The 20,721-nt window shown below is 36.5% G+C and overlaps 5 protein-coding genes across 5 annotated transcripts; all 5 read left to right on the forward strand.

Annotated features, from left to right (window-relative positions):
* Window positions 1-4,274: 4,274 nt before the first annotated feature.
* LOC137736246 (uncharacterized) lies at window positions 4,275-5,273 on the forward strand. Its single transcript, XM_068475551.1, has 6 exons — window positions 4,275-4,414; window positions 4,484-4,570; window positions 4,678-4,717; window positions 4,809-4,862; window positions 4,943-4,999; window positions 5,085-5,273. Exons 1-6 carry the CDS (start codon window positions 4,275-4,277, stop codon window positions 5,142-5,144), a joined length of 438 nt encoding a protein of 145 aa, XP_068331652.1. The 3' UTR covers window positions 5,145-5,273.
* A 1,665-nt stretch (window positions 5,274-6,938) lies between these two features.
* Window positions 6,939-7,765, forward strand: LOC137736247 (F-box/kelch-repeat protein At3g06240-like). Its single transcript, XM_068475552.1, has 2 exons — window positions 6,939-7,401; window positions 7,632-7,765. The coding sequence occupies exons 1-2, from the start codon at window positions 6,939-6,941 to the stop codon at window positions 7,763-7,765; spliced, it is 597 nt and encodes a 198-aa protein (XP_068331653.1).
* An 828-nt stretch (window positions 7,766-8,593) lies between these two features.
* Window positions 8,594-9,826, forward strand: LOC137736248 (F-box/kelch-repeat protein At3g23880-like). The gene has a single exon (XM_068475554.1). It carries the CDS (start codon window positions 8,594-8,596, stop codon window positions 9,824-9,826), a length of 1,233 nt encoding a protein of 410 aa, XP_068331655.1.
* Window positions 9,827-12,452: 2,626 nt separating this feature from the next.
* Window positions 12,453-14,360, forward strand: LOC137736249 (F-box/kelch-repeat protein At3g23880-like). Its single transcript, XM_068475555.1, has 2 exons — window positions 12,453-13,226; window positions 14,184-14,360. Exons 1-2 carry the CDS (start codon window positions 12,453-12,455, stop codon window positions 14,358-14,360), a joined length of 951 nt encoding a protein of 316 aa, XP_068331656.1.
* A 1,755-nt stretch (window positions 14,361-16,115) lies between these two features.
* Window positions 16,116-19,038, forward strand: LOC137736860 (pentatricopeptide repeat-containing protein At5g13270, chloroplastic-like). Its single transcript, XM_068476161.1, has one exon. The coding sequence runs from the start codon at window positions 16,215-16,217 to the stop codon at window positions 18,507-18,509; it is 2,295 nt and encodes a 764-aa protein (XP_068332262.1). The 5' UTR covers window positions 16,116-16,214; the 3' UTR covers window positions 18,510-19,038.
* Window positions 19,039-20,721: the final 1,683 nt, after the last annotated feature.

The raw sequence follows: 20,721 nt of genomic DNA on the forward strand, positions 1-20,721 counted from the left end.
CAATATCATGCTACGACGGAGTCGAGCCTGTGATGTGACAGAAAAATGGTATCAGAGCCTAGTTTCAGCAGTCTTGCATATTTTGTGAGTATTCTAATCATTTTGATGTCTTATGTCAGAACCATGTCGCCTCGTAGAGCCACATACTTATTCTGAGTCTAATTTTCCAGATATAGCCCAACTTGGGGAAGCATGTACATATAAGGCACATCACCCCCTCTCCGTTGGTCGATGTGGGATATTACAATATCTGTGTGTGACTGGGGTTGGTAGAGATTTGAGGACGGCCCAGATGGAAAAGGATTGGAAATCCTAGGGGGATGAGATTCCACCAATGTATATAGTGGTTACCTGTGTGTGGCTGAGGTTGGTAGAGCTTTGAGGACTGCCCAGATGGAAAATGATTTGAAATCCTAGGGGGTGAGGTTGTATTCTTTTTAGTCTTGGTTATATATACTTCTTGCTCTCAAATCTCACAAAATCCACAACTTATTAAAATCCTCCAAAATCTTAATTTTTTTAATACACTTAGATTGTTGAGGAAAAAATTAGAGTACACAACTCTAACACAAGTGTTGGAGAGACAAGACAAGTAAACAAATTAATCGTATTAACCTCACAAAATATTACAACACAAAATCTCAAGGACGCTCTTTTGAAACTATGGCACTCACTCTTTCTAGAGACACACTCTAGACCACTCACACTGCTCACAAGACTACTCTTCTTACTTTCACTTGGTTGCCTTGCTTACTCGCTTCTTGATTCTTACTTCTTTCTTGATTGGTTGGTTGGTTGGTTGATACAAATGGTGTGGATGCCTTCTCCTTTTATAGGCATGGATGGAACCTTGGAGAAGCATGGAAACATCATGCTAGAGATATCTAGATAATTCCACTACTTCCTATGCTAGAATTATCTACACTAATCTTGCATGTTGGTGGAAACCTCATCATTCTTCTAGACTCATCCACCAACTTAAGAAACAACCTTCTAGTCCTTTCTACAAGGGACTACTTTAACTTGGATAATCTAGCTAACCAACTTTAGTGAATATTCTAGAATTCTTTATTCTAGATTTGTGTAGTCTTTCAATGAGATGGGGTTCATTTCTATAACATAGATTTGGATGGATTTTAAAATCTTTTAATTGACTACACCTAGATTTGAATGAATTCTAAAATCCTTTAAAATATTTTAATTGACTATACTAGGATTTTTAAAGTCTTTTAAAATCCTCTAAAATCCGAGTTTGACTACACTTACTTGATTGGTTTGAAGAACATGGAATGCATGTGACAAAAATAGTCCACGATCTGAGATAAGAAAGAAGAGGAAGATAATATGTTGATAATTAAGGAATTATGTTTGTAATTATCTCATCACACACACACACACACACACACATACACATATATATACATATATTATGTGTTATTATCTCACCATATATATTTAGTAGGATACCAAATCGGCATTAGAGTTTGGGTTTAGAGGGTATTTTCCTGGGTTTAGCTAGAGTTTAGGGGGGATAAATTCCATCCAAAAAATAGCGAAAATAGAGTCACCACCCAGCCCTATTCCTTGTTATTCACGAAAGCCCTATAACTTTACCCGCCCTAACCTATAATAACTGCCAATTCCTCCCTTATCAACAACTCTCTTTCACCACCGCATCCCTTGTAAACAATGGATCGTAACGTAGACTTGAGAACTCCAAGTAAAAAAGCAATATCAGTTGACCACTTTCCTGACGAAATCGTAGCAGTGTTGGAACTTTACAATTATCAAGAACCCTAAATTACAATAGACATACATTTATCTGAAGAAAAACTTGGCTATGAATTCAACCGAAATGCATTTGTTAGAAAGAAAGAAATAACTACTCTCACCTTTGGGTAGGTATGCCTTGACGTTATGGACATTGACACAATGATCAAGCACCATCACATTGAGGGACAAGTTCAGAACTCAAGAAACAACGCTGGGCAGCTTCATTAGGTAGACTTGGATGGGCATGCCTGATAAAGCCATGGAACCGTGAATAAGGAAATATCTTCTACTCAATGGGGACCTTATGTTCTCACTAGAATAGGGCTAGTTTCTGTATAGAACCATTTCCTCTTGAGCAGGGACCATTCCATATATAGATGCTGATCCAAACTGCCTTCCACCTATTATGGACAGCAGTTGGTAACTGACAGCACTACTCAATCCTTATAGACGTGGGGCTTTCCATCACTTCAACATGTTTGCCATATGGTCCTACTTTAAAGGAAGTTAACCTAATAATTAACTCTAATTGATTATCTATCTATAAATGGACGTGCTTAACAGTTAACCCTCATAAACTGCTAAGCAGTAGTGGGCAGTTCAAAAACACAAATTAAAAAAAAAAAAAAAAAAAAAACTATCTTTACCATATATGTAACAAAGAAGGTTACAGTAGAAAGAAAATATAAATAAATAAATAAAAAACAAAATTCAAAAAGTATTGGAAAAGAAAACGGAAAATTGAAAAAAAAAAGAAAAACAAGTAGATGTGCTTAAGCCTCTCAACTGCTAAGCGGTAGTGGGCAGTTTTCTCCCCCATAGAATTCCACAATCTGAGTTGGAAACAAAACATGGTAATTAAAATAAAAAAATCATGATAATTATCCTCTAAAAGTTAGTAGTTATGGAGAGGAGAGAGAGATAAATAATAAAAAGGCAACAAAAAAATATTAAAAATAAAACAAATTAAAATAAATAGAAAAAAAAAAGATAATCCAAACTAAAATGGCAAAACCGTTCGGAAGAGAAGAGGATGAATGTGGCGTCATTTTTGAAACTGCTATGAGCATTTATCGTGTGGTTTTTTAAATAAATATCTATGGGAAAGCCCCTCAAAAAAAATTTGACTAGCCGGGTTTCTTTTTTAGTTATTCTTCTCTTTTATTCACCTTAATTTCTTGATGCATGATTTTTAACAAATATTTCTTAGAATGTTTATGCTTCCATTTTGATTAGTACGGTTCTTGCTATATTTTAGATTATTAAACAAACAAACAACAAATAAAAGTAAAGGGACGTGATGGGTAACTCCTCCATTTGAGGATGAGATATTAATATCTCACAAAATTATATTAAACAAAAAGAAACAAATAAAAGTAGGGGACGTGATGAATAACTCTTCCATTTTAGGATGAGATATTAAAGTCAGAGATAATTGTACTGAACATCATTTTAGGAGAGAAATATTAAAAATTTAAGTAAAAAAAAAAAGCAACATAGTGAATAAGTGCTCTCCATTTTAGGAGAGAGAGATATTAAACAGAAAAATTAAAATTTGTTATATTGGAAAAAAAAAAAAAGGAAACGAAAAAACAAATAAAACAACAGGAATGTTGTGAATAACTTCTCCTCCATTTTAGAAGGAAATATTAATATCTAACAAAATTATATTAAAAATATCTAACAAAATTATATTAAACAAAAACAACGTAACTGCTCTCCATTTTAGGAGACAAATATTAAACATAAAATTAAAATTTGTTTTATTGGAAAAAAAAAAAGGAGGAAAAAGTTTAAAAAAAATAAATGGACAGGAACGTATCTCCTCCATTTTAGGAGGAGATATTAATATCTAACAAAATTATATTAATAATAATAATAATAATGTGGGAGAAAAGGGATAGAGGTTATCGTTAGTTAAAAAAAAACGGTGAACTTCTCCCACTACCAAGCAGTAATTTCTTAGTTCCCACGTACATTCCCATTTGTTCCATTCCGGCTACAATATTATTATATGTACTCCCCATCTCCTTTGATTATGTGGCCAAATCTTATACTCCCCTTTTTTTTGCTCCGCCTTCACTTCTCTAAGTTGTTCTTTTCCTTTGATCTTTTTTATTTTGTGTTTGTAAATGATATGAGCTCAATCCCCATCTCCGTCAATTTTTAGCATGCATGCTGTCATTAATTGGATACTAGAAGCATGGTGATGGAAGCACAGTCGTACGAGATTGGTGGGTTTTCACTTCCTTTCCCTGCATGGTTGTACTCATTTTACACATTTCCATGTAAGCATAATATGTAATTGTATGATTCCCAGATTTAGCTTCAGTTGGGTTTTTTAATTTCTTCCTTTGAAATCTTCATTGTGCGTTTTTTAAATTTTGGTCAGATTGTGAATTTCAATTTTGATTATCTTAATGTGCTATACGTGTGCTATGGTAATTTTAAAAATTATTTGTTTTCATTCTTAGGATATTTACAAGAATACCCACAAAAAAATGAAGAAGGAACCTATTGATAAGATCTCAAACAGACGTGTCTGTATTTTTACACCTGGTTGGGAGATATCTGTCGGAGTAAAAACTACTGATCTAAGCCAACTGATTCTCAAAGAGTGGAAAAAGAAGAAGCATGAGCAGTATGTATCCTAAATTATATACAAATGTGTTACAAGAAATCTAACATTATATATACCTTCAATATATAGGTGGCGCATGAAAAAGGCTGTGGAAGAATTAAAACCTTCAACAACTCCTCAGATCATACGTATTTGGAATAAAGTCCAACAAATAAGGTACAACACCATTTCTTACCTATTTATTTTTAATGGCATTCTCTATATCATTCTACAAATTAATTATCTCAAATTATAAAATAAAATAAAACAATTTATGGGTGCAGAAAAAAGATTAACAGTGGCCAAACAACTTTTCTAAATACGGTAAGTCTTCTCTTATTTTCATACAAAAGTATACTATAAATTCAAATTGCATTCAATTTTCAAATATAAATAAAATTGCATTTTTTGTCAGTTTTACAAGCATCACACCCGTCTCAAAGTACAAAGGTTGAAGTACAAGATTAAGGTAATATTTCTTATTATTTAATTTTGTAAATATTGTTACAATTTGTTACCTCAAACTTGACAAATATATTTATCTTTCAGTATTCTACAAGTAACTGGAGTAAAAGTATTGCCATGAGAAAATTGTCAAACTTAAAGGTATTTAGGTTAAGTTGCTTACAATCTTTATAGTTGGGATTGTGCATTATAGTTAGACTTCTTATTTTATCATCATTGCTTGCAGATTAACCATGAAAATCTAAAGCATCAAGTGCAAGCAAATGGGTGGCAAGCATGGCTTTGATTTCACACGTAGGCGCTATGTTTACATATGTACATGTTGTCCATATTTTGCTTTGCTTCATATATTAGGAGTTCATCCCTAGCTAGCCTATAACTTTGATTGAAAACTTATGAATCTGAAACATTTTGATTTAAGGACATTAAGTGTTGTCAATATGTATTTAGAAATCAAATTACATGTCATATTTTCAAATTTTTTTATTTATAAATAGTATATGTTTCCCATTTTATCTTCGTTGTTGTTTTAAAGAAAAAATAGTAAAAAATGTATGAGAGATTACTCACATATGTGCAAATTGGATGGAATATATGCTCCTAAATTATTCAACAAATGTGGCAATATGACAATATGGCATGCGATAACACCATTATCACTTTGGAATGATGGGATGATTGTACGGTAACACCATTATCTCATCATCTTTTCTTCAACTCAAGCAATTGGAACTACGTAGCCTGGCCCATGCTCTAATGTTGAACATCTCAGTCCCAACCCAAAATGGCACACCCATAATTATGTACTCACTCCTCTAACTGCATCAACTATCCCATTCACACAACCATTGAACAAATGATCTGCCAACCTGCTCGAATGACGCCAAATATTGCCCATAATACCTTTTTGTCCACCATAATAAAAAAATGTTGTTGTGCACCCTTTTAATACAGCCACTAATCCTCATGTTACAAAATATATTGATCATTTCATATTTTCTATACAACATTAAATAATTAAGCATATTTTTTTATTTTTTATATGAGAGTTTAAGGAACCTAACTCTTGATCTTCTGTACAATATATAAGGGTAAAATGGTACTGATGGAGATAACAAAATTCTAACTAGACTGAGTAACTTAATTACCAAAGTCATAATAATGATCAAGCATAGCTCATTTCGTGAAATCAAATTCTATCAGCCAAACAAAAAAAAAAGACACCATAATAATTAGCAAGCAGAAAAAAAAAAGAAAAAAAAGGTGGATTGGTTAGTGTACAATTCATAAATTTCATTTTTGGGTACAATGGGTAGGTGCAAAAAGACTAAGTTAGATGATTGAACATAATAAAAAATTGAAAATAATAAGAAATTGTTGTGATGGACACAAACACATTTTATAAAATAATCACTTAAGAAATATAAGAATATCTAAAACAACACATCTTTAGGGCGTGTAGCGCCCGTGATGCAAAAATGTCTCTCGCACGCACGCTAGTGCGTGCAGAGAGGCTAGTAATTATAATGTGACAATTCCTTATCATGATTTGTAGAGTCCAAATAAGATTCCAACAAGCAGATATCTTGATGAGGCTGCCCGTCAAATCTATAGTCAAATTTACAAGAGTGTGCAAGTCGTGGAACTCTCTGATCAAAAGTCGCACCTTCATTGACGCCTATCTCAGACGCTTATTAACACAATCCAAACACGACAACAACAAGGATGGTCGACGCCAGCTCCTTCTACTAAAGAAGAATGGACCGCAGTATGTTAATAGTTTTTACTCGTGAAATGGGAATATCTTTAGCCTGTTGAGAATGAATCTTACATTGATGAGAGAACGGACTTTGCATGTGGTTATAAGTAGTTGAGCTCCTCCCTTATTGCATGTGGTTATAATGGAACCTCAACTCTCTTCATGGTATCAGAGCTAAACTCCTCAAAGCACGCTGGATGAAACTTCCTTTTGACTTCGTCTTACATAGCCATGCATCTGGTTACACCGAGCTTATCAAACCACCAATTCTGGATGAAATAAAACGTTATTTTAGTTATTTGTCAATGGTCGGAACTCGTAATGGGCTTATATGCGTTGCTGACAACCAAGACTTTCAGGACAAAAGCAGGCTTTCAGGACGAAGATGCCCCCACAATAATTTGGTACCCTTCAGTCAGAAAGTATGTGATTTTGCCTAGTCCTAATATTAAGAACAATTTTGAGGGTGCACAAACCTATTTTTTTGGCTATGATTCTCTGACCAATGACTACGAGGTCTTGAGAGTTGTTACTGTGAGGAATTCTTTGTTAGGGGTCGAGGTTTACTCCTTGGCCAAGAGACGTTGGACATGTCTTAGTGCTGCTGCAACTTCTGTTTTTCCTGCTTATTTGTGCGTGTCGTTCTTGATTAATTTTTTTATTGATGCTATGCATTGGATTCCACCCCGTGACAGAGATCCCGAACAACATCTCATGGTGTCGTTTGATTTCAGCACTGAATTATTCCACGAGATCGAGATGCCTGAAGATTTTGGAAAAACAGGTTGCCCATGTTGCGTTTTAAGATATGGAGAGAGTCTGTTGCCTTGTTTGAGATTGACAACAGAGAATATTTTGTCTTTAGGCTTTATTTATGGGTCATGAAGGAATATGGCGCGGTGAAATCGTGGACTAAACTATATAACAATAGTGTACTCTTCAAAAGATACTGTCCTATCCCTCTTGGTTTCAATAGCTGTGATGAACTGGTGATGACAAGATTGTTGAATGAAGATTGGGGGGCCATAGTGGTGGATTTCAAGAGTGAAAAAGAAATGGCTGCAACTGCTCTGGATGGCTACCCATCAATGAATCCTTTCGTAGAGAGTCTCATCTTACTTAGCCAGTCCAATGTTGTTTCCTACTAATCAATTGGCTAACAGCATGGAGCCCTACTTTCTAAAGTATCAGCAGGCAAAGAACAATAAAGGCCGATCCCAAGCCAATAAAGCTCCTCCCTTTATGAGAGTCGGGGGAACGTATATCGTATGCAGCTTTACCTTTACTTTGCAAAGAGACTGTTTGCACGGCTCAAACTTTCGATCACGAAGGTGCAACCTTTATGTTGTGCAAAAACTCGCCCTCATGCAAAGAACAATGGGTTACAAAATTTTCCTTTCTCCTTTTATTTTCTAATTTTTATGATTTTCTTCCCAACTTACATTTGGCATGCTCGAATACTTTTTTCCATTCCTCAGCTATCCGATTCCTTACATCTTCAGTATGCGCTCTCAATTCATTTTGTTGGTTTACTAAAAAAAAATGTGTAATGTTGAATATTTGTTATTTGCATATCCATGCCAGTTTTTTGACACGCCTGTGAGAAAAATAGTCCATCAAATTCCTTCTAAAAGAAGAGGAAAAATATGTAGATAATTAAGGGATTATGTTTGTAATTATCTCATTTATATATTTATGTGTTGGTGTTATCTCGAATTGATACAGGAGAAAATTTATCCCTTCTAATTAATCTCTACAAAAATTCAGAGTTTAGGGTTTAGGAGAGAGAATTCCTGAGTTTTGCTAGAGTTTAAGAGCGATAAATTCCTTCTAAAAAATAACGACAATAGTCACCACCACAGCCCAATTCCTTGTTATTCACGAAAGCCCTGTAACTTTACCTGCCCTATCCTATAAATTGCCAAAATTTTCTCCATTAATCACCAACTCTTTCACCGCGGCATCTCTTGTAAACAATGGATCGGAACGTAGACTTGGGAAGTCGAAGTAAAAAAGCAACGTCAGTTGATCACTTTCCTGAAGAAATCTTAGCCGAAATCTTGCCGAGGCTGCCTGTCAAATCTGTAATCAAATTTACAAGAGTGTGCACGTCTTGGAACTCTCTGATCAAAAGTTGCACCTTCGCTGACAATTATCTCAGCCGCTCCTTATTAATCCAATCCGACCACTACACCAAAAACGACGGTAGTCAGCTCTTTCTACTAAAGCAGATAGGGGGTAAGTATTACTCTTCGACGTTGTTCTATTATAAAGATAACCCTAACCCTGGATTTGGTGGTGCTAAGTTCACCGAGCTTCTCAAACCACCAACTTTGGATGACATAAATTGTCGGTATGAGGTTTTGCGAATGGTTGGAACTTGTAACGGGCTCATATTGGTTGCTTCTTGCGGGTACGCTCATGCCACCGATCCCACCCCCATAATTTGGAACCCTTCAGCTAGAAAGTATGTGATTTTGCCTAGGCCTTCTATTAACATCTCTTCCACCAGGGCGGAGAATTTGCCTGAACAGAATTACTTCTTTGGCTATGATTGTCGGACCAATGACTATAAGGTCTTGAGAATTGTGAGCATCTCTAGACACGTTAAGATTGAGGTTTACTCCTTGGCCAAGGGCTATTGGAAAAGCCCTAGGTCGAGTTTGCCTGCTTATTTTATGGCTGTGCATGTTTTCGAAAATGTGTTTGTGAATGGTGCTCTGCATTGGATTCTACCCCGTGACAGAAACCTTGATGAATATCTAATTGTGTCCTTTGATTTGGGCACTGAATTATTTCACAAGATCACGATGCCTGAAGCTTTAAGAAAAAAAGGTTCCAACAGCTATGTTTTAAGACGTGGGGAGTCCCTTGCCTTGATTGAGATTGAGTCTACATTCCTCGACAACGAAAGACATTTTGTCCATCAGCTTCATTTGTGGGTCATGAAAGAATACGGTGACGTGAAATCGTGGATAAAATTAGATAGTGTACGTTTGCAAGGGACTGATCGTCCTAGGCCTCTATGTTTCAAAAGCCGTGATGAGCTGGTGATCACAATGTTCGATTGCAATAGGCAGCAAACCGCGGTAGTGGTGGATATGGCTAAAGAAACTGCAACTCGTCAAGAACGTTGCTACTCGTCATCAATGGATCCTTTTGTAGAGAGCCTTGTCTTACTTAACCATCCCAATGCACTTTCCTACTAGTTACTGGGATATATAGCCTAATGCATATCTATTTGGAAAACTTATTGCTTCTTATTAGACAATTGCAGAAACAGTTTCTGGAGTTTAGTAAGATAGAATAACAATATCTAACAAAAAGTTTCGTGATTAATTTCCATGTTTTCTTCTTCCAACTTAAATGAGATATGCTCGTATTGAATTTCATATATACATAATTGTTTTCGTAGTGCAGTAATGCATTATCCAAGATTTGCAATGTATTACGTTGAATCGTCTGTTGTTTGCATATCACCTATCTTTTAGAATTAAATGCCAAATGTGTTAAACTGAATGAAACAAAGCTTGCTTAACTTCTAAATGCGCCACTAATAATTTCGAATGTATCCTAGCGAGCAGCTTCTGTGCACTTGTCATGCTCAAGTCCTTAGATTCATCAAATATGTTCTTCATTCACATGAGCTCCAAAGTCTGCTCTCAATTATTGAAGGCGAGCCCCAACCTATTTTCGTCCGCTTTATTACTTGACACGCCCCAACCCCGATATCCCCACATACCAGGGTAGGCACGTGCTGGCCGACACCTGAGGGTGACGAAGCCATTTTAAAACATGGATATAACTAAAATATATGCAATTAGAACAATTATACCAAAGCAGGAACGTATTTAGAGCATACAACTAACTAAGAGTAATATGGAAGAATTACTATAAAAAGATACGAACAAGGGAATGATACCTACACTAAGAAGACTCGAGGATACCTATGCCATTGTGTCCTAACGCCAGGATCATGTGTCTCGATCCTAATTCCTAAGGAGGCGCAAAAAATGCATGATTTTACTATTAGAAATGCATACATGAAAAACATGATTTTATGGATACGTTTTATGAAACGTTTATGAGTAACTTGGTTTCACACTTTATGAAATATCATGCTTTGTCGACTTTACGTTCTTTGTGGTATATATGATTGATGATTATATACATACTTATGAATGTGGTTTTACGATATGACGTCTTAGCTACTGAGCTCCGTTTGATATATATATATATATATATATATATATATATATATATATATATATATATATATATTAGAAATATTATGTTCATGTTTTTATGTGCTTATTTAGTGGTCACTCATATGATTTGCCTATGGGCGAAAGTCCTGCCTATAAGCGAATGTCCTGCCTACGGGCGAATGATACTACCTATGGGCGAATTATATCTATATATGGCTTCGGTCGGGTGATGTAGGGGCCTACGGACGAATGATATCTATTTATGGCTTCGGTCGGGTGATGTAGGGGCCTTCGGGCGAATGAAGATTTACACACACACACACACACACATACATACACACACCTTTGTGCTACTACTATTAAGCACACTATATATAATATATGTTTTATGAAGTTTTATGGCATGCTAGGGTTTTCGGAAAAACCTATTAGATATTATACTATTGAGTTTTCATAAACTTTGGGGTTAGTACGTTGATGAATAACTGTTTCAGTATTACTTATATATCACCTTGGTCCACTCATGTTTTGTTTTGCGCCCCCTCAGGACTTAGAATCGAGGCGTACAATCTCAGCGTCAAGGCATTCCCACATCGGCATCCTCGAGTCCTCTCGGTGTAGGACGCATCCCTTGTTCATTCAATTTAATATTATTTCTTTTTAGTGTCTCAGATTAATTGTATGCTAAACACGTTCCACAATTGCATATTCATTATAATTAAATTTACAAGTTTTATTTATGTCAGTTAATTGTTTTTAGTTATCATGCATCCTAATATGGCTTCGTCATCTTCAAATGTCGGCCAGCACATGCCTACCCTGGTCTTTGGAGAATATCAAGGTTGGGCGTGTCACACACCCCCCCCCCCCCCCCCCCCCCTTCCCCTTTCTCAATTCCAATTCTCCACAGTGTCGGCAAGAGATTGAATGAGAGTAGGCAATAGATTCAAATTTAACGATTAATTTCATAATATAATATTGATTGGTTGGTTAATATGATACCGGGTATTAGAGATTTGCTCAGGATTTAGCATTTAGGAGGGATAATTTCTGGTTTTAGCTTAAGTTTAGGAGGGATAAATTCCTTCCCAAAAATAGCGAAAATGGAGTCACCCACCCAGCTCTTTTCCTTGTTATTCACGAAAGCCCCATAACTTCACTTGCCCTAACCTATAAATTGCCAAAATTTTTCCCCTTAATCACCAACTCCTTTTCACGGCGGAATCTCTTGTAAACAATGGATCGGAACGTAGACTTGAAAAGTCCAAGTAAAAAAGCAATATCAGTCGACTGCTTTCCTGAAGAAATCGTAGCAGATATCTTGATGAGGCTGCCCTTCAAATTTTTATAATCAAAGTTAGAAGAGTGTGCAAGTCATGGAACTCTCTGATCAAAAGTTGCACCTTCATGACACTTATCTCAGGCGCGCACCTTATTAATACAATCTGAACACGAAAACAACAACGATGGTCGGCGCCAACTCCTCTTACTGAAGAAGAATGGAGGGCACTATGTTAATAGTTTTCACTCGTACTATGGGAATATCTTTAGCTCTTCATCTGGTTACACCGTGCTTATCAAACCACCAACTCCAGATGTAATTAAACGTTGTTTTAGTTATTTGTCAATGGTCGGAACTTGTAACGGGCTTATATGCCTTGCTGACAACGAAGACCTTCGGGACAAAGATGCCCCCACAATAATTTGGAACCCTTCAGTCAGAAAGTATGTGATTTTGCCTAGCCCTAATATTAAGAAGAGCAACTTTAAGGGTACACATACCTATTTCTTTGGCTATGATTCTCTGACCAATGACTACAAGGTCTTGAGAATTGTTACCGTAAGGAAATCTTTGTTGGGGGTTAAGGTTTACTCCTTGGCCAAGGGATGTTGGACAAGTCTAAGTGCTGCTGCAACTGCTGTTTTTCCTACTTATTTGTGCTCGTGGCTCTTGAGTAATTCGAAAGACGCATTTTTTAATGATGCTATGCATTGGATTCTACCCCGTGACAAAGATTCCAAAGAACGTCTCATTGTGTCGTTTGATTTCGGCACTGAATTATTCCATGAGATTGCGATGCCTGAAGATTTTGGAAAAACAGGTTGCCCATCTTATGTTTTAAGATATGGAGATTCTCTTGCCTTGGTTCAGATGTTTCAGATTGATGAGGGAGGAGAATATTTTGTCTATAGGCTTCATTTGTGGGTCATGAAAAAATTTGGTAACAATAGTGTACTCTTCGAAGGATATCGTCCTAGCGTTCTTGGTTTCAATAACTGTGATGAACTGGTGATGACAAAATTGTTGGATGGCCATAGGCGGGCCATAGTGGTGGATTTCAAGACCGGAAATAAAGATGCTGCAACTGCTCTAGATGGCTACTCATCAATGAATCCTTTTGTAGAGTTTTATCTTACTTGGCCAGCGCAACGTTGTTTCCTACTAATCAATTGGCTAGCTCCATGGATCTGTACTTTCTAAAGTACCAGCAGGCAAAGAACAATATGTTGCAAATTTTTCCTTCCCAACTTACATGTGGAATGCTTGAATACTTTTTTTCCATTCCTAAGCTATCTCTCCGTTATACATAGAATTGAGATTATTTTCTTTATTTCGTGCCCTGAATGCGTTTTGTTGGTTTACTAAAAAAATGTGTGATGATAAATCATCTGTTGTTTGCATATCCACGTCAGTTTATGGACATTTTTGTTTAGATTTAGTGCAAAACGTGTTACGCTGAATGAAATGAACATATCATGCACAAAAGTGTTGCGTCTTTACTGAGAATAAATTCCGGTTGATAGATAATATCATGGTTGCAAGTGAAAATAAAAAGGAGCAAATTAAAGAAACACAACTTTTCATGGTAATAGGCTTTGTTTGAATTGGCTCACCTAAGAGGAAAATAATAAATACCAATTGATCGATCATCTCATCTTCTTTCACCCCAATCCAATCATTTGCATCTCGAAACTTGAATAGGCTCACCTACTAGGCTTCGGTTGGTCTTGATCGAAGTAGCACATCGAGTAATCCCTGAGGCAGTGGAACGTTGTCCCCTACTATTAGGAATGCTTAGTCTCGCCACTGCACATAAAGCCATTTTATTGAAAATAGTTGTAACTTGTAACGCAAGAATTCCAAGCTCGTGGTCGTACAAGGAAAACACGTGTGTGATTTAGGCTATACAGTGCCATCTTTAAACAATATTTCTCCTTCTCCTTATACCAGGGAGCGAGTTGTTCCACATACACTTCTTCTTCAAGTAGTCTTTGAGTCTTCACTATAAGGTGCACTTTTGACCACGATCAAGAAAGTTTCTAAATTGTCATAATTTCTCTCTTCGCCTTCCAACAGAAAAAGGCTTGGAAAATTGATCAAGTAAAAACTAAAAAGGCAATGTCAATCGACTACCTTGCTGAAGAAATCATAGCAGAAATCTTGCTGAGGTTGCCCGTCAAATCTTTACTCAAATGTAGAAGAGTGTGCCAGTCGTACGTGGAGCACTCTGATCAAAAGTTGTCCCTTCATTGATACTCATCTGGTCCGCTTCTTATTAATTGAATCCGACCACCGCAACAGAAACGATGGTCGTCAGCTCTTTCTACTACAGGAGAGTGAAGAAGGTGAATATATATATCACACGTCGTATTATGCTGAGTAACGTACCGAGCTTCTGAAGCCACCAATTTTGGATAAAGTAATCCCCTTGGGGATTTGAAAATGGTCGAAACTTGTAACGGGCTTACATGCCTTGGTCCTGAGTACTGCAGGTACATGAATGGCACGGCCACAGGCGCTGCCCCGTTAATTTGAAACCCTTCAATTAGAAAGTATGTGGATTTGCCTTTGCCGCCTAATATAGAGGAAGGGAATGGAAAAACTCATTTCGTTGGCTGACTGTCGGACGAATGACTAAGGTCCTGAGAATCGTCACCAAACCTACAAATGTGAGGAATTTGAGATTTTCTCCTTGGCTAAGGGCTACTGGAAAAGTCTTAAAGCTGTTTTCCTGCTTATTGGCGCTATGAGCTAACCGGAGATGCCGTTGTTTTATAAAGCTCAATTCTTCGATTTCTGATGCATTTGAAACCCCGCAGCTGACGGCCTTCTCCCCAGCCTAAATGTATACATTATACACAAATCACAGCCATTCAATCTCATCATTCTTAACCATTTAAATCAGACAATTAAAGAAACTAATTAGACAATTATGAAAAGTGCATTACAAGTAAGAGGTTATTAGTGGTCTTCCCCATGGAGCACAAGTGCACAACGACAGGATTTTCATCGTGAAAACAGACAACGACCTGAGCAACCTCTTTCATCCTCTCCGCCGACGCCAGTTACGATCCTCCTAACTTCATCACGCACGTAAACGGCACCGCATCGGAGCCGCGGCTCTCTGTCGCATTCTCTTCCCCTTCTTCTCCATGCATAGCTTCGATTCTTTTCTTCTCGCTCTTCGCTCTCGGCCTACTGCTTCTGCATGCATTTTCGACAGCAGCGTAGAACGATCGCGACAGCGCAGCCGCGGAGGACGGCAGCGGCAAGTGCGAGGGTCTTCGACTTCGCGAGTGGCAGGGGATTCTACCCCGCGGAAATGCAAGGAAGCCTCCATTTCTGCTTGCAAGTTGTTGGACGAATTATCAAACTTTTACACAATCTTTGCAGGTGGGAAATAACTCGGAATTTTAACAAAAGTTAAAATTTATAAATTGATATGCACTAATTTTTTTTATTTGAATTCATAAACATAGAAATTTAGAATTTTTACTTGGAAAAAATTTGAAAGTTGAGGCCTCCAATTCCCAAGTTTAAATTCAACGTAAATATGTATCATTTCTAAACTTTTATGGTGAGAGTTTAAAAATAACAAATTTCGTATTAAAATTTCATTGTTCTTTTAGATTAACCAAACAATAAAATTTACAAATTTTAGGAAATAAAATTTTATCATTTTAAAATTCTTTAATAATCTTAAATTTATTCGTCCCAACATAATATAAGAATTTCGATTTTGCTGGATTTTCATTCGTTTTCCAGAATTTTCTCCTCAACCAAACAAAAAGCAGGAGTGATAGAAAAACTAATGAAAAGACTTACGAACTTTGAGTTTTAATAATAAAGACAAAATAATGGATAAAGAAATAATACCAAAATTAACTTTTTAATGTAAAAATATAAATTTTTGTTAAAATAAACAGTATTTGAGCTTTTCATTAAATTTCTTATTTTATTTCGGAAATGGTTTTCTGCCGACTTTTTTATAGAAATTAAAATTTTTCTGGCATTTTTCAACGGTTATTTTTTTCTTCTTTTCCTGCGAAATCCCATGCGCGTAAACTGTAAAGTAAAGATTTTTGGGAATCAAAAGCTTAAATTCGAATGTCGTCTTCCTTCACTGTCCAATGTTCTCTGCTGCATTCCCGCGCTTTACACCATCCCGATCAGACTCCGTTCGCAAAAGCTTCCAACTTTGCTCAAATTCCATCGTGGGTGTCTCTTAAATCCACATGTCCGTCGATCGAAACCCGCCAAACAGAACTGGGCCAGGTTGAAAATGTGCACTTGGTTTCTCTCTCCAAGCAAGGGAAGCTCAGAGAAGCGCGCCAATTTCTCGAGCAGATGAACGAAGCCGGTGTATCCGTGAGTCCTCAATCGTATAAATGTTTATTTGAAATGTGTGGATTAAAGGGTTCGTTGTTAGATGGAAAATCTGTGCACAGATGGTTAAGGAGGACAGTGAAGAACCCACCTGAGTTTCTTGAGAACGACGCTCTGCAGATGTATTGCGAATGCGGAAGTTTATCCGATGCACAGAAGGTGTTTGATGAGATGCTTGAGAGGAATTTGGTTTCTTGGGTTATAATTATATCGGCATATGCGCAGAAGGGTATTCTGAAAAGAGCTATTTCGATGTTTTCAAAAATGCTGGAGACTGGGATTAGACCGAATGCATCAATTTTTACAAGCGTTTTAAGTTCCTTGACGGAGGATTCGCTTTTGGAGCTTGGGAAACAGATACATTCTTATGTGATAAGAAGTGAAATGAGTAGTAATGTTTCGGTTGAAACGGCGATTGCAAACATGTATGTGAAGTGTGGGTGGTTAGAGGGTGCTAGGCTTGTTTTCGATAGGATGGAAGAAAGGAATGCTGTGGTTTGGACTGGATTGATGGTAGGCTATACTGAAGATGAGAAACCGGAGGAGATTTTGGAATTGTTTGCTGAGATGGTTAGGAAAAGTGTAGAGGTGGATGATTTTGTGTTTTCGATAGTTCTCAAGGCATGTGCTGGTTTGCAGGACTTGAATATGGGAAGGCAAATTCATGGCTACAGTGTTAAACTTGGGTTGGATTCTGATGTTTCTGTAGGAACTCCTCTAGTGGACTTCTATGTCAAATGTGCAAAATTTGAGTCTGCTTGCAGAGCATTCGAAAGGATACATGAACCAAATGATGTTTCGTGGAGTGCTATAATCTCTGGCTATTGCCAGAGTGGGAAATTTGAGGAGTGTGTCAAGATTTTTCAATCTTTAATTACTAAAGATGTTACCTTAAATTCGTTCGTATATACAAGCATTTTTCAAGCCTGTTCTGCAATCGCAGATATAAATTTGGGAACTCAAGTTCATGCTGATGCAATAAAAAGAGGGCTCATTGCATTCTTGCATGGAGCAAGTGCATTGATTACAATGTACTCAAAATGTGGCAGATTGGACTGTGCCTTTCGAGCATTTGAATCAATAGATAAACCTGATACTGTGGCCTGGACTGCAATAATATGTGGTTATGCTTATCACGGCAATGCCTCCGAAGCTCTTACGCTTTTCAATAGAATGCAGGATTCCGGCGTTAAGCCAAACTCAGTTACATTTATAGCAGTTTTAACTGCTTGCAGCCATTCAGGTTTGGTGACTGACGGAAAACAGTTTTTGGAATCAATGAGTAGTGTGTATCATGTAGAACCAAACATTGATCATTACGATTGTATGATTGACATATACTCCCGTGCTGGGCAACTACAAGAGGCACTTGATCTGATAAAGAGCATGCCGTTTGAACCCGATGCAATGAGCTGGAAAAGTTTATTGGGTGGATGCTGGATACATCGAAATCTTGAGCTCGGAAAGTTAGCAGCTGAGAACCTCCTCCAATTGGACCCGGAGGACACTGCTAGTTACATTATCATGTTTAATTTGTATGCATCATCCGGGAAGTGGGAAGAAGCTGCAGTTTATAGAAGAATGATGGCTGAAAGGAACTTGAGGAAAGAAATCGGATGCAGCTGGATAACCGTCAAGGGTGAAAAGCATCGGTTTATAGTGGGTGATCAACACCATCCTCAGATAGAACAGATATACACGAAACTGAAGGAGCTGAGCATTTCTTTCAGGGATGCTGAAGATTCGCTTCTTACCGAGGACGATGTATTGAGCGGTTTTCCTGAAAGGAAAGAACAGCTTCTTGACCACAGTGAGAGACTTGCTATAGCATTTGGGCTTATTTCCATACCAGGTGATGCTCCTATTGTGGTTTTTAAGAACATCAGGGCGTGCAAAGATTGCCATGAGTTTGCAAAACATGTTTCTGTGGTAACGGGGCGTGCAATTGTTGTGAGAGATTCCAACAGATTCCATCACTTCAAGTTTGGGGAGTGTTCTTGCAGAGATTATTGGTAACCTAAGCAAATTTCAAATGTAGATTTGGGCATGACACATTTTGGATGGATGGTTTGAAAGAGCAACCTCATGGTTACTAGTTGATATCCAAGAGAAACGTAACTACATCCGGAATGTCACTGTAACGACATATCAAGTTAAAGAACATGATCAAGTGAGAAAGTTAAACGGCAGCATCATCGTATAGGTAAGTCATTCCCCCGGTTTCGGGCAGGCCACATATCTTGTCATACATTCGTGCGTCTAATGGGGTGCATTCATTTAAAATTTGATACAAAAGCAATATGATTCATGATGTGATTTGTGATGGTAGTTTTGTTTTGATCTTAGATTTTAATTTAAACTTTTGGATGTATAGACTTAGATACGTGTTGGTGATGCACGTTTTTAAGTTGTTTTTGTGGGTTGTTCCTGCTTTAGTTTTGCCCTATCAAATTGATACTTTTGCACTTCTATTGAAATTCATGTTGAACACGTCATTGATGTATGATAGAAATTTTAATAAACATCATTATGTTCACGATTTGATCTACAATATTATGCTGATATTATATGTTGTATTCAATACAATGTGAAATAAATGATTGCAATTTAAAAAAAAACAAAACACATGTAATTTTAGTATGTTATCCAAGTTAGTGCACATATCATATAATGTGAAATGAACGAATACGATTTAAAAAAAAAAACAGATTCATCCGTCGTATGTCATACTTTTGCATGTTAGTGCACACGTGAAGCACGTGTCTCTTGAGGATTGCTGCATCAAGACGGAAGCACAAGCCACCTTCTCAATTGATGCCCAATAGTACAGAGGATCACTGATATAGGTAGTTAGTGCGACTCCGAACTCACCCGCTTTTCTTTCCTTTGTGTGTGTGTGTGTGTGTGTGTGTGTGTGTGTTCAGTTCGTTGACACGTCTTTGAATGAGAATCTCAACATTTTTCTGGCTTTTAAGTGGTTCAAAATCATCGTTATTATTAATATTATTTACATCATTCTTTTTATCTTTTACATATTTTTTTAATTTATTATATTGAATCGAATGAATTAAAGAATATTAAAATACAAAAATTAACAAGGTGTAAAAGCTATTATTTTCTACTTATTCTCCTATTTTTTATAAGTTTAAAAAATCTAAAAGAATTCAACAGAAGTTTTTGTTTGCATGATATCCATTATTCGTTGAAATAATATAAGAAGAAAAGCCTTTACTTGACGGTAAAAGCCGTCTAGAAAGCCATTTCTTGACAGAAAGTCATTTTTGACGTTTTTTAACTGTCAAAGTAAAGGATAGTTGGTAAGAACTGATAAATATGCTTATTTTTATTGGTGATACATTATTTAGTTTACAAATTTTGTTTCCTCAATAGTATCCTTTGTTAAAATGTCTAACCATTTTACCATTGACATGTTATTGGCTACTCTTATCAAGATTATAGAAAACAGTTTGTTCTTTTATGTTTAGAGGAGTTTAACCTGCCAAAGTATTAAAACATTTTCAAGAGAAATTTTAAATTTTTGTTAAACTACAAAGTAAACAGTGTCGAAAAAATTATTTTAGTTATTCAGTTTAAAATCCCCACCAACACACTATTTTAACAAACTTAAATATAAGGAGATTTTACTCGTTAGTGTCAATTAGGCGGTCTATGGACTTTTGTTGCTCTACATGGAGCTTTCGGACTAATAGGTTTTATGTTACATCAATTTAAACTCAACATACTCATTTTCTAGGGAAAGGATTCTTGCCTGATCTTTTCCTAGAGATCCTATGATCTCATCTGTTCATCGCATATCGTGCAGTCAGAAATTATTTCAAAATTTAAAATTTAAAATTAAATATGAATAGTACTTAAAGAAAATTGATCGCATAATATACGATGAACGGGTGAGATCACGGGATCTCTAGGAAAAGGATCCGGAGATGATCCTTTTCCCATTTTCTAAACCAACCTCCTCTCTCCCTTTTCTCCTTGCTCATGAGTCCATCCTTGAATTTTATTATTATTTGTAATTATTTAACGGATGACAATGACTCTTCAAATTTAAAAAGACTATAGTTTTGATTGTTTTACATCATCTCTCTCTCTCTCTCGGAGATGCTTTAGAATACGAGTTAAAGTTTGTTGGATACGATCTAGCTTAATATATAAAAGAAAATAAAAATGATACTTTGAGACTAAGAATAAATATATAGTGATATTGGGA

The sequence above is a fragment of the Pyrus communis genome, chromosome 6, assembly GCF_963583255.1.
Source record: "Pyrus communis chromosome 6, drPyrComm1.1, whole genome shotgun sequence".
NCBI lineage: Eukaryota > Viridiplantae > Streptophyta > Magnoliopsida > Rosales > Rosaceae > Pyrus > Pyrus communis.

Coding starts and splice junctions, on each gene's coding strand:
- LOC137736247 (XM_068475552.1), top strand. CDS start 6,939: ATGGGCTTATATGCGTTGCTGACAACCAAGACTTTCAGGACAAAAGCA. Junction 7,402..7,631: donor TGAAGATTTTGGAAAAACAG/GTTGCCCATGTT, acceptor TGTTGAATGAAG/ATTGGGGGGCCATAGTGGTG.
- LOC137736249 (XM_068475555.1), top strand. CDS start 12,453: ATGGTCGGAACTTGTAACGGGCTTATATGCCTTGCTGACAACGAAGAC. Junction 13,227..14,183: donor ACTCATCAATGAATCCTTTT/GTAGAGTTTTAT, acceptor GCCTTCCAACAG/AAAAAGGCTTGGAAAATTGA.
- LOC137736860 (XM_068476161.1), top strand. CDS start 16,215: ATGTCGTCTTCCTTCACTGTCCAATGTTCTCTGCTGCATTCCCGCGCT.
- LOC137736246 (XM_068475551.1), top strand. CDS start 4,275: ATGAAGAAGGAACCTATTGATAAGATCTCAAACAGACGTGTCTGTATT. Junction 4,571..4,677: donor AATAAAGTCCAACAAATAAG/GTACAACACCAT, acceptor TTATGGGTGCAG/AAAAAAGATTAACAGTGGCC. Junction 4,863..4,942: donor GGTTGAAGTACAAGATTAAG/GTAATATTTCTT, acceptor TTTATCTTTCAG/TATTCTACAAGTAACTGGAG.
- LOC137736248 (XM_068475554.1), top strand. CDS start 8,594: ATGGATCGGAACGTAGACTTGGGAAGTCGAAGTAAAAAAGCAACGTCA.